Source organism: Cyprinus carpio, chromosome B5 (genome assembly GCF_018340385.1).
Source record: "Cyprinus carpio isolate SPL01 chromosome B5, ASM1834038v1, whole genome shotgun sequence".
NCBI lineage: Eukaryota > Metazoa > Chordata > Actinopteri > Cypriniformes > Cyprinidae > Cyprinus > Cyprinus carpio.
The window spans coordinates 31,940,338-31,953,557 of NC_056601.1; the positions used below are offsets into that span (position 1 = coordinate 31,940,338).

At 36.5% G+C, this 13,220-nt stretch overlaps 1 protein-coding gene across 2 annotated transcripts; it reads left to right on the forward strand.

The window, feature by feature from the left end:
* The first annotated feature begins 609 nt into the window (after positions 1-609).
* Positions 610-12,008, forward strand: LOC109090150 (serine protease FAM111A). 2 transcript variants are annotated; one of them, XM_042723154.1, is made up of 5 exons: positions 610-725; positions 1,255-1,341; positions 1,432-1,491; positions 2,057-2,116; positions 9,404-12,008. In XM_042723154.1, the coding sequence occupies exons 2-5, from the start codon at positions 1,276-1,278 to the stop codon at positions 11,240-11,242; spliced, it is 2,025 nt and encodes a 674-aa protein (XP_042579088.1). In that variant the 5' UTR covers positions 610-725; positions 1,255-1,275; the 3' UTR covers positions 11,243-12,008. The 2 variants fall into 2 exon arrangements, with proteins under 2 accessions (XP_042579088.1, XP_042579089.1); XM_042723155.1 differs by lacking the exon at positions 1,432-1,491.
* Positions 12,009-13,220: the final 1,212 nt, after the last annotated feature.

The following is a 13,220-nucleotide window of genomic DNA, read 5'->3' on the forward strand; positions in this document are numbered from 1 at the left end:
AATTCGAAATATTTTGGGCGCGCTGCAGGAGATCAGATGATCGTTACACCAGAGAATGTCTAATATGGCGAGAAGTTTCACTCTCACTACACTTCCGGCTTCTGAACTGGTTGCAGTTCCACTCTGATTCCATATGAGGGCGCTCACAGGACGAGTGCAGAATGAATGGAGGTCAATCCCGGTATATCCCTCAAAATCCACTTTTCTCAGGATATAATTTTTTGTCTAGTAATTTGAATGTTGTATTCGAAATGAGATGCAAAGAAATTACACATTGCCGGGTGTTAGATTTTTTAGTGTCACTTATTTGCTTTAAAAAGTCTTTTAAAATGTCAATGACGTCATACGTTATGCGTTCATTAGCAGAATGCTAGCGTGTTATGGGCAACAACAACTCAACCTGTAAGAAATCGAAAGGACATAAGTACTCGTTCATTCAACTTTCGACCTATAACCCATGCTGAACTTGCAAAACCTACAATCAGATCTGAGATTTCTCAACAGCAATCGGGTGAAAGGGACAAATTTAGCCGTCTAGCCCCATAGACTCCATTCATTTTGCACTCATGGCGATCGCCCCCAGTGGAACTGCAACCAAAATTCGGTACAATAGGACTTAATAGGAAGTGGGAAGGCTCTCCGTAGACGGGCTCTGGTTACACCCAGTGGAAAACAGCGGGAAACGGTCGACACGCACTTTCTCCTGCCTAAAAAACTCATATAAGGTAATATTTAACACTGAATATTTACAATATATAATATATAACATTTATAATATTCCCCTAGAGTGTTTTCTCCACTTTCCCCCCAATAATATATTAGAAATATGGATAAACAAAAATGACTGCGAACACCTCTATGTGGCAACGCTATATCCGCCTTATTCATTTTCTTAAAAGTTAATAATTTAACATTAGAGAATTTGTCATATGTGTTTTTCATTAATAATGAGCCACAAATGAATATTAACTAACGTTAAAGATCAAAATAAGTGCTACAGATGCGAGATTAGTTAAAGTATATAACTATTTGTAATATAACCTTGGAATGTATCTAACTTTTTAATTTTGGATACTAGTTACTTTTCTAGAAACTGATGGTACTGTGATAGTAAATTGAGCAATCTTGTGCATCATTTTACCTGAGGGCTCTGTCTGTGTGTCTGTCTCTGTCATCAATAACTGTAACTTTAATAGATGTAGAATTTGACTATTTCTTGTAACATTGTTAACAAAGTGATTGTTCTATTCACAGATACAAGGAACGGCCAAAAACATGCCTAAAGTGCCACCCAAAAAATTCAAGCAGACAGACCTTCTGAGCTCCTTTAAACAGTCTCCTGTGAGTGACTGTTATCTTTCCCATCCTCTCTGGTTAGCCACTGCATTAGATTTAGGATTATTTCTAATGGTAATGTGTTGTTTCTTTCAGAAAAAGCAGATTGCCACAGACAGTGAACCTGGGGAGACGTCAGTTAGTGACAATGTTCAGGTGACGTTGTGATACTTGTTTAAGTGTTTTAGGCCTATGAAATAAAAAGCTTGAGGAAACTTCTCACATTTGGCTGGATACTACAGTGCTTGTGGGTTATCAATATTCAAATATAAAATCACAGAATACTAAAAAATTACAAATGTAACACGTACTATATGCTATATGTGTTAATTCCTTAGCTTTTTAATCACTAAAACAATTGTGATATTTCTATAGAAGATGGAATTATTATTCTTTTACAGAATTTTAACTCAAAACATTTGAACAGGTGCACTCTGTTGTGGATATAACGAAAAAAGCCACAGTTGGAATAAAAAAAAAAAAAAAACTAATTCACAGATGATGTTTTTGACTGTTCTGTATACTGTATTTTCTCAAAACATTTGTTTCCCTATCAGTGTGAACAGACCATTAGTCTGTGATTTGTTTCACTTTGCTACATCATGTTTGGTGTGATAACATGGCATTGCACTTACCTATCCTTTTCATAATTTAAATTATGATAGAAGTCTCTAGACGGTGGTAAACCTGTATTCATTTCAATGTTGTTGACATTTTGCAGAAAAGGATGGCTCGTTCACGTAAGACAGAAGCTGAAGAGGGACCCTCAAGTCTGCAGCAGGTAGATACTTCACCCGAAATACTGAAAATCCTCTGATCATTTACTCACCCTCATGCCATCCCAGATGTATATGGGTTTCTTTTGTTCAGATGAACACAAATGGAGATTTTTAGAAAAATAATCCTTTTCTGTGAGTCCATGTAATGGAAATGTACAGGAGCCTCAAAGTTGATGCTTAAAAATTTACAGAATGTAAACATGACGGGAATCCATTTGACCCCAGTGGATGAATCAATGTCAGTGTCTTCTGAAGCAAAACAATAGGTTTGTGTGAGGAAAATTCAAAAACTTTAACCATAAAGGGGGTGTTCAGACTACACTTTTCACTCCAGCGACTTCCATTTCCTGTCTTCAATGTGGGAAACACAAGCTCAGGCAAATTTGATATGTGTCAAAATTCACGTTTGGTAAAATCTGCCATGTGAATTTATATCACATGAAGACATGTGACCAACAGATGTTTTAGTGTGTCCATTGAAAATTTTGAATGTCAATGTTTTTTCTTTTAAATATTTTATCTTGAGGGGATTTTGTGTTACTTAACAATATTCATCTGTTAATTATGGGCCATTTATTAATATATCAAATATTTGTAAAACTATAAAAAAAAAAAAAAAAATTTTATACTATTTCAATTGATGCAGTATTTAAGTTTAAAATGGAGCAAAAGTACTTAAAATCCATTAAATTGGGGGTAGATTAGTGCCACCTGGTAAATAAAAAAAACACGGAAAATCACCTGTAGTACCATGATAAGCCTATATTTTATATATAAGTAGGGCTGCACGATTAATCGAATGCGAATAATTGTCATGCACATCTTGTCAGTAAAGCCGGTTCTCAGGGTTTTTCCTGGGTCAAAATTGGTCTTCGGTGGTGGCTGACCGACATGGTCATCCACACACAGCAAAGAGTACTCTAGTACCCACATGATCCGCAAGCCCAATATTGACAATAAATGTTACATTTAAAATAAATACAATAAGAAACAGAAATAAAATAAAAAACAATGTGATTTTCTTATCTGCTTTATCCTATTTATTCATGAAAAAATGATCACTGTCAGGCTAGATAGTAAAAGAAAGCGATTGCAACTTATTTTACATGTAAACATCATCGACACCAAAGTATATTTAAAATGTCAAAGGTATCACAATTTATCTATTTACAAATTATGCAATTATCAGACACAGATATTACACCTGTCACCCTCACTGTCATCCTTTCTTGCCCTCTTTGCAAAAAAATCTGTGATTTCTCCACGACTGGCTTTCATAGTTTTTTTGAAAGATAAAATCCTTTTTTTGATAGACCTGATAATTATTTTAGTATAATCATCATATCAATTAAAAAGTAGCATTAAAACGTAGCATTAAAAGGTGTAATAGTGTAATTTTTTACCATATAAAATGTAATACAATTAGCAGCTAGCTAGCAACAGCTTGCTTTGTGCTTTTATCTAGTTTCATCTCACTCCAGTCTAACTTTAAACTAAATGATTTTATAGGTAATTTACTACACATTGTCATAGGCCTATACATACCGTGGAATATTAAGGCTAAATTTTACTAAACACTCTGGCTAAATGGGGTAAGCACACTACTTTCTCATTTCAGATGTGTTCTTCAAAGAAGTAATGATTTGTTATACACAGATTCAGACACTTCCGGCAGACCGATTGCTTTTTTAACATTCATTACAATGAATCGGCTCAAAGGAGTCATTAGGTCGCGAATCGGATCTTTAGCGGACGTATTGTGTTGTGGAATCCTGGCTGTTAGGACCATCGCGAAAGATTTGTCAACACACACACCACACACACACACACACACATGTTCTTTTGTACACAAAAAAACTACTTCATAACTGGATAGAATTTTTATAAAAATTTATTTCCCGTTTATTTTAAAAGTTATGTCAGCTGCTGTGCGGAATGCTTGTCACAAGTTGTAAGAGAAGATAAGGCATTTTTTTTTTTACTGCAATTCACACCAGCGATAATTCAGCAAAAATATTCTCCGAATGCACCACGTGAAACGTCTTCCGAACTTTAGGATCAGTTGATTTTGATGCGAGGGAGAGAGAAAAGACAGAACTGAAGACGGAGGGCTCTATCATACACCCGGCGCAATGCGACGCAAGGCGCAGCGCAAGTGTGTTTGTTAGTTTCAGTCCGGCGCCGTTCGCATTTCCCCGTCCAGCGCCACGTCGTTTAATTAGCAAATGCATTTGTGCGCCGATGGGCGTGCTGGTCTAAAAAAAGAGGTGTGTTCAGGCGCATTGCTATTTTAAGGAGCTGAAAATAGACTGCGCCATAGACCAACTCAAACCTGGTCTAAAGTCTGGCGCAATGTTTTTTTTGTTATTTAAAGAGCGCGTTAGTATAGGCAGGTCCACAACGCACGTACACGCTGCTTATTAAAAACAGGGACGCACAGCAGCACACAAACATGCCAAATATTAAAAATTAAAGGATTGCGATGCATAAGAATTTTTTGTAGGCTAATTAAATATAAATATGCCTACATGTCATAATGGATAGTCATCGCATGTATCAGAATTAGGCTATCTATTTACACTCGCACACGAGCAGCTCCGTTTCATTCTCGGAGACGTGTTCTGTCTTTGCGCTTGCCAAATTCTGCCGTGTAAATAGCATATCCGTCATGGCCACGAGCGCAACTGGCTCTGCGTTGGAAGATGAGACTCTGATTAGTTTATTGCACGTTACGCGCCATGGAAAAACAACCCATTACTCATTAAGAGAATAGGGACAACCCGTTTAGACCATGCGCGCCAACCGTTTTTCCGTAGTTAAAATAGCAAAAGTGGATTGGGACACGCCCTGAGTTCACCTGCGCCGGTGTTGCGCTTTACACTTTGCATTTAGATCGTTAAAATAGGGGCCGGAGAGTGCCCGTGCGAAACGCGGGCGCTGTGCTCGTTCTCGTTCTCTCTCCGCCACTCCGTCTGTAGCATGCTTCACTCACAAAACCCATTACAGATCAAATAATTTTGGCGGGATAAAAAATCGTTTTGGCGGCCGCCAAAAAAATTTCAATGTAGGAAAAAAATTAGTAGTAAATATAACACCTGCTTTCAGATGGAGCTGCATTTACTACACAGAGCTGTAGTTCTCTGACAAGCTACACAAAACAATCGCAGATGATTTAATAGCTTCTCAGTGAACTACGGCTCTGTGTAGTAAATGCTGCTCCATCTGAGTGCACGTGAAAATACCACATCTAATAACATGTTTTAACCCCAAATTCACTTCATAACGTCAGTCGAGTGTTTGAAATAAATCCTTCTGTGAGATGATGTGGTTTCTTACACAGAATTAGGCATGCAACATATTTCATTGTATTCTAAGCATTGATAAAGGCTATGTCGATTAGCATTGCATTATAGATATGCATTATTATACTGAAAATTATAATAAGAACTCAGATAAACCATATATTGCCGTAGTCGTGTGTTTATTAGTCATGTTGAATCAATGAAAGCATTTAAATCTTCTGTTTATTCAGCAACCGCTATAGGGATTTCCTGGGTTTCTTCTTCGGGGCATATTTGGACTTTCTGCGTGAGAGCGCCCCCTGGCCTTTGGATAGAGATTTACTACTGATCACAGAACTATGCTTCACTGAAAGATACGCATGACAATTGCAGCTTCTGTCTAATTGCGATTTCGATTTCATTTCGATTTATCGTGCAGCCATACATGCAAGTGGCTGTGAGTGGGGCTCCGATGACGGGGCTGGATTTTCTGCGAAAGTAATTCACTTATGTACAAATTACGATTCTAATTTGATTCAAACTTTGTACATTAAAACAGAAACAATACATTGTTCTTTTGTATTGAAATGTAATAAGTCATGTTTAATTATAATTATAATTTCCCCAGATAAATGTTTCATTTTGGGCTCTGTGCTTTGCAGGGCTGTGGGACACGAGCAGGACAGATATAAATATAATTAATCCTTACAACCTGTTAATTCATTCCTATGGTTTATTAATTATTATAAATTGAGCCAGGTGTGATGCGCTCTCTATTCTTTTCTACAGATTCTATTACAGTCTTTTCATTCACACAGGCACAAACTGACTGGCAGCTGCCATTAGCGGAGCCTTTACCGATTACTTCCATTGATCAAGCATTTGCCGCGGTCGTCTGTGAGCAACATCACCTCCCAATACAAACATGCCCCATAGTATAGTTCAACCCCTCACATTGATTGACAGCTTTCCATGTAGACATCAGAAATTTCTATGGCAAAAGGAATTGCAATTTCATTTGAGTTTTGGCAGGTTACATGCACGATGCAGAGAGAGTGAAAAAGCAAATGTGGTCATTTATATTGTTATTTAAATATGACAGGCTCATAACTCATAAGATATGGGAAATACATTTGCAAATGGACTTTTCTTTTTCATTTGAAATGTAGCACTGGCTGTGCGTTCGCAAAAGCGAAAATGCTAATGGTAATGCAAGATTTGCAATTGCATTTGGATTGCCACAATTTATACGTCCACACATGGAAAATGCAATTGAAATTACAATTTGCAATTCCTTTTGAAAATTGCCCTGAATATTCCTCCGTGTGTGTGTGTGTGTGTGTGTGTGTTAGAGATGTGCCGGTATCAAATTTTCATTTTGCGATTACTTGCTAATGCTTTTATCATGGTATACGGTATTATCACTTTATTTAAATTTAGTTTCAAAAAAAGTGTTGTCATAATACAGCATAACAGGTTTAATAATTTTTTTCTTATAATAAAATAACTGAACATTTAAATTTGATTTTTTTTTATACAGAAAAATGTATAAAGTTAAAAATTTTACACAGATTAAAGTGCAAAAGAACTATAAATACCGCATACCAAAATGTATCACTTTAAAATAAGATCCTCATTAGTTAACCTTTGTATGGATTAATTGCGAATGCATTAACATTCACAATGAGCAAAAGCTGCGTTTGCTACAGAAGTTATTAATCTTTTTTTTTTTTTTTTAATACAACTCTTAGTTCATGTTAGCTCATTAAATGACACAGTTGCAACTTTTCATTTTAACATGTTATTAAATATTGGAATTACCTAAGATGAATGAATGTTAGAAGGATTTTTCACTGGCAGCTTGTTAACTTAATTAACTAATGTTAAACGCTCTGTATGTAAGATTTTAACTCTACTAAAGAATAAAAATACCATAATATGTTTGCAGATATTTAAGAAGCATGCTAAGTTAACATACTTGTTTATCTGAAAAACAATGCTACAGTCAGTTATTCTCCCTTGAAAATGTGCGTTGCGGGCTGGAATGTCAGTCTTTGTTTTGGTTTGTGAAACCCGCCCACTGACAGTTTACCAAATTGTATTTCGGCACCCATGGTTGCCAGTTGGCGGAAAACACCGCACATTTAATTTCATTCATCGTCATTTGCGCTCATTCCTGTTGGTGTCATCAAACTGGCAACGTGCGTGTGTGTCAAGTCTTGAGGAGGAGGGGCCGGGTAAAAAAACCCTCTCCAATATTTTGAAGTTGGACTGCAATACCTAGTTGAACCACTCGGTGTCAATCCCACATACAGCACCTTTAACTAATGAAGCCGTAAAGTGTGACCGAACAATAAATAATCAGAACACTTTCAAACAATAACTAGGGCATGTTGTAGTTCAGAATAAAACAAAAGTCTGAAAATAAATAGTCTGTTAAGTCTAAATATTTAAGTATTTGGCGCTGTGATGAACACCATAGCGAATACAAAAATCTGGCTATTTAAATCTATTTAAATATGTTTTTCAGAAAGTAGGGCAATTGCTTTATTTATGGATTTTCCAGGGTAACAGCTGCATTTTCTGCAGTTTAGCGCCATCCGCTGTCAGAGAGTTAATGTGCACTTCAGAGTGCATCAGAGTGCGCACGCAGTATACATAAGTGTTGTGCATTGTGACCAGTCGATGGGAAACGTATTCCTAAATTGCATTCAAAATTCTGTATAATTTGTAATATATAATTATTCTCTGCATTTTGAAGTGCCCACAATAACAATACCTTGCATATTTATTATGGTGATGTATCGCATTACCGAATACCGGCACATGTTTAGTGTGTTTGTGTGTGCACGCAATGAACAGTGTTTTCAGACACAGTTACATACTTTTTTAGATTTTGCATTTGATATATATTCAGTTATTATCAAAGACTACGTTAATGCCATTTTTTAAATGTTGATTTGAAGTGTCAGTTTTTGCATCACGATTACAGTCAAAACAGAAGACAGAGAGAGATTTTTGTTACCCAGAATCTAATTTGAACAGGAGTGCTTGGTCAGAACTCAATTAATCTATTCTGACTTCAGCCTCTTAGTTGAGTCTTCTGTTTTGTACTGTTGATGTTTTAGAGTTTCACCCCTTTACTGCTGTGAGCTTTTTTCTGCATCATGGCTTATTTATAGATTGCAGCCACACCCCCCCAAAAAAATTAGCTCTGTCCATTCCCATTAATATCCTATGGCAGTCATTTTTGACAGTCAACAACACGTGTGACTCTTTTGTACAACCATTTAGCTTTTTCAAGTCCAATCAAGGTTTTTTTTGTGCGTGTTCATAATAACAAGAGCAGCAAAAGTCACCAGGTTTCATACTATTCTGATGAAGTCACAATTTAAAAAATTAAAAAAAATTTTGACTGAACACCGGAGGGTTAAGACATCACTTATGACCAACTGTCATATGTGTTCACGCTTGGCGTAAATGGTCAGCATGTTGCTAATCATAATGTAAGAACGCTGTGAAACTTGTGCAGTGTGGAAGCTCAGAGAACTGTCTCTTTTCACATGAGCTTTACAACGTGATGACATCATGCTTCACAAAATGCTGGAGTTTGTCAAGTGAAAGCACATGACAATCGGGAGCAATGGTTTATTAGTTTAGAGTAAAAAGTTTAAAATTTTAAACGCGCCTATCGTTTTGCTTCAGAGGACATTGATTCATCCACTGGGGTCTTTTGCAATCCTGTCGTGTTCACTGTGTATTTTTGAAGCTTCATCTTTGGGGTCCTATAAACTTACATTACATTGACTCAGAGATGGAGTACTTCTCTAAAAGTCTTTTTGTCTTTCTGAAGAAAGAAAGATACATCTGGGACAGCATGAGGGTAAGTGATGAGAGAGTTTTTATTTTTGAGTTTCCCTTTAACACACATTAATAGTAAAAATCACCATTTGGTATTCACTGGAATGTCTGTTTGTACATGATGGATTGTTTATCTGAATTTAACAGAGAACAGAAGATCAAAAGCACACTTTCAGGTTTTGTTTCACCTCTAAACCTGATCCAGTTTTTGTGTCATGTAGTACATCCATGACTGTGCTTGATGCCCTTAAAACAAGTGACACTTTCAGAGTGAATAAGAATGTAAATGACGTGAAGAAAGAAATGGTCATCCTGAGAGCTGACAGAGCTGCTGTGAAGATGGATTTCCCCTGCTGTCTTATTAAAAAAGATGAGATCTTAAAAATAAGCTTCATTAAGAAGGAAATAAAAGATTTTGCAGCGCAAGAGACACAAGCAAGACTTTCATCCCCCAGGACGGACCTAGTCACATTTTACATTAAGACGGCAGGAAAGAAGAATATGAAATTCATAATGAAAAATAATGAACTGACAAACAAAGCTGAATATGTTTGTGTTTATGCATTCAAAGGAGAGGAAGTTGAAACTGCTCTTAAGTGTGATGGACGATTCAGTGATACAATTTTCCAGAAATTCTGTAATCTCGCTCTGGAATCTAAAGAAGGAGGAAAGAAGGTTCAATTGTGTAAATTTGAAATGTCCAACCCTGTTGAGTATCTTGATAAGAAGACATTTCAGATAATTGCTAAAGGTGACACACGGCCTGAAAACCAGAAGAAACTAACTGAAGTCAGGAAGGAACCTGATGTAGCTTTAGCTGCTGCTTCAGAAAAAAGTGACCCAGGCCAGCATACTAACGGCACTGAACAAAAAACAATTCAAGAGGGAAAGCCAAAATTTGCAGGGCCTTCAGCTATTGGGCATGCAACAGAGAATTCTTCTGGAATTTTTCCTGGTGATTCTGGAAATTCTTTCTCCAGTGACATTGAGAGCTTTCTTCAGTCTCTATTTGAAGATGTATTGAAGAAGCTAAAACAGCAAAAGAAATGGCAAGTTCAAAAGTACTTCGAAAAAGAATATGACAAAGGCGTTCAATGTTTCACTGAGGTGAACAAAGTGAGGCAGGTTATGACACTCTCTGACTCTGTGTGTTTGATTAAAGTTGAGAATTCTGCCCAAGGAACTGGCTTCTTAGTCTTTGACAGATTCATCCTCACTAACGCTCATGTAGTCAAGGACTTTGTTCATTCCCCACCAGAGCATCCTCACACAATTAAACTTTCAAAGACTCTGACGGCTGTATTTAATTATGAAGTTTCGGGATCTGATGCAAAAGTTCTGTCAGTAAAAGATGACGTTGTTGCTTATGGTTATGAAACAAATGACAGGCGCAGATTCCATGATTTTGCTCTTCTTGAACTGGAAGCTGTACCTGATGACTGTACTGAATTGTTTGAACGCTATAAGCATGTCTCCCCTCCTAAGCGTGGTGGGATCTACATTGTGGGACACCCAAATGGTGAGGTTAAGAAGATGGACCCTTGCTTCATCATTGGGAGTGAGAAGCAACTACAGAGTATAAATAAACACATATCTGAGAATGTTTCCTGTCCATATGTGTCATGGGGCTGTTGGCCGTATCTACATCAGAACCGGATTACCTATGACACTTGCTTCTTTCATGGATCTTCTGGCTCTCCAGTGTTTGATGAACACTGTTGTCTGATTGGTATGCATTCTGGTGGCTTTCATTACGAAGAAGGTCAGAGAGATAGGAGTGTTATTGAATTTGCCTATTCCATGCAGTCCATCATAGATGCCATTGTCGCTCAGGTTAAGACAAGAAGTGACATTTTAAAATTACTCTCTAAATTTAAGTCTATAAATGCAAATTTTGGCCTTGGGCCCCTTGAGGATACATGTGGAGAAAACATGCCTGTAAATGAAGAAAATGAGAAAGCTGAGAAAATGGAAGTGGATCCTTGAAACAGTGGGTCCTTGAGACCTGATTGTAGTCCCACACATTTCTGTAACTATCCAGGGAATATCTGGTAGAGATTTGTCTATACCATTATGGATTTTTATTTTGATATTTCATGCATTATTCTAGACGCTTGTTGATTTTAAATCATTTAAAATAATGTCTCCTGATTTCTGATGAGAATAAATCCATATAGGAGGCAGCAATACATATTCAGGATGTAGTTTTAAACATGCAATATTAAAAAAAAGCATTCAACTAAAATAAATGTTTTTAATCATAAATAGAATCTGACAAATGAATTTTGCTAACTATGAAACGGTTCATACCTGACTACGCGTTTTTTTGTGTAACGAGACTGGTCAAAAGCTACCGTCTTGGAAATGCTAATATTTATACAGTCTATGTGATCCAAATGTACTACAGTAGGTTTATTGACCATGTGCTGTGATGCACGACAATGCTGGGCAAGAAAAAAAAAACTCCAAGGGGAGACACAAAATCTACAAGTCCTGAATGGTGTCTTCCTGAAATCTTCCTAAAATCTGAAGAGATTCTGCATGATCAGCTTCAATGTATATGGAGACAAAGCAGCAAAAGAAACGCAGCAAAACTGTTCACATTTCTGCCATATATTGACATCAATTTTACATATTCACTTCTGATTATTTACTCCTATTGTAACAGAGAAACTTTAAATTTTCTGTGAGGCTGCTTTGCAACAATGTGTATTGTGAAAAGCACTATAACAAATAAACATGAATTGAACTGTTGTAGTTCATTATTTATTGTACATTCTTTACATTTTTATTCATTTATATGCACTTGTGTATTCATATACATACTCATTTAACAGATCATTCACTCATATATTCTTTATACTTTGAATAAAGCTAACATATTTGATCCTGACCAGGTCAGGTAGTGACTATCTGATGTCCAAAGGCCAGTGTGAAAGACGTTTGGGACAGTTGACTCATCTGTCCATAATGGATTTATGAATGAATGTGTGAAAGTTCTGTTACAAAACGATGTTGTTATGTATCCTTGCGCTTTTTTAAGTGGGATTACGGAAATCCTTCACCTTTCCTATAGTGGGTATACGGCGTATACCTGTGTATCACGTAGACTACACCACTGCATTTATGGCACCTCAGCTTCATTAAACAGTCTGTGTAAATACATCTAATGCCACTTCAGATGCAGCATCTGTTTCCTCTGCAGTGAAAATATGGAGCTTTTTGATAGTGTGCACACTCTAATGTGAACATTAAATTACTCCACTGCTCACAAAGAGAAGTATGAACAGATGACAGAGTTGCACTGTCCAAAAATTTTGTGGTATAAATGTTTTTTTTTTTTAAGCATATGTAGTCTTTTTCATTTATTTTGTTGTCAGGGTGCACCAGAACTCTTCATTTACATGTTAAATTCTCCAAAATGTTCTTCTGAGGAGGGGGGGGGGCTAGGGTCAAATTTCCGGAACCATGTCACCTTTTTGACCTCTTGTGAGTTTGCAGATTGTATAGAGAGTGAAATTCTACTTTGAAATGAAAAATCAAATAGAAAAGTATGTTAGCATGGATAATTTACATGAAATTTAATGTGTGCAATGCACACTGTGCATTGTTTAACATGGCTTTCAGTTCAATAAAATAACAAAAAACTATATAGTTTTGAAAATCCACTCCCTGTAACCCTCTAGTCCCTACTCCCCCACACTGACAGAATTTCATGTGAAATTTTCACACGATATTACCGTAATTTTACATGATGAATTTGACAATTTTATGATGACTCTTTTATTTACATCGTTCTGCACTGTTGTTTCTGATGAGAGAATTCGCCAAAGTGCACTGACCAAAACTTTTGCGTATCATCGATTTTAATATTTAGTAAAATACCTTCAACAAAAATAAAAAAAAAAAAAAAAAAAAAAAAAAAAAAAATCTTCAACTAAAATCACAAAAGCACAAATATATG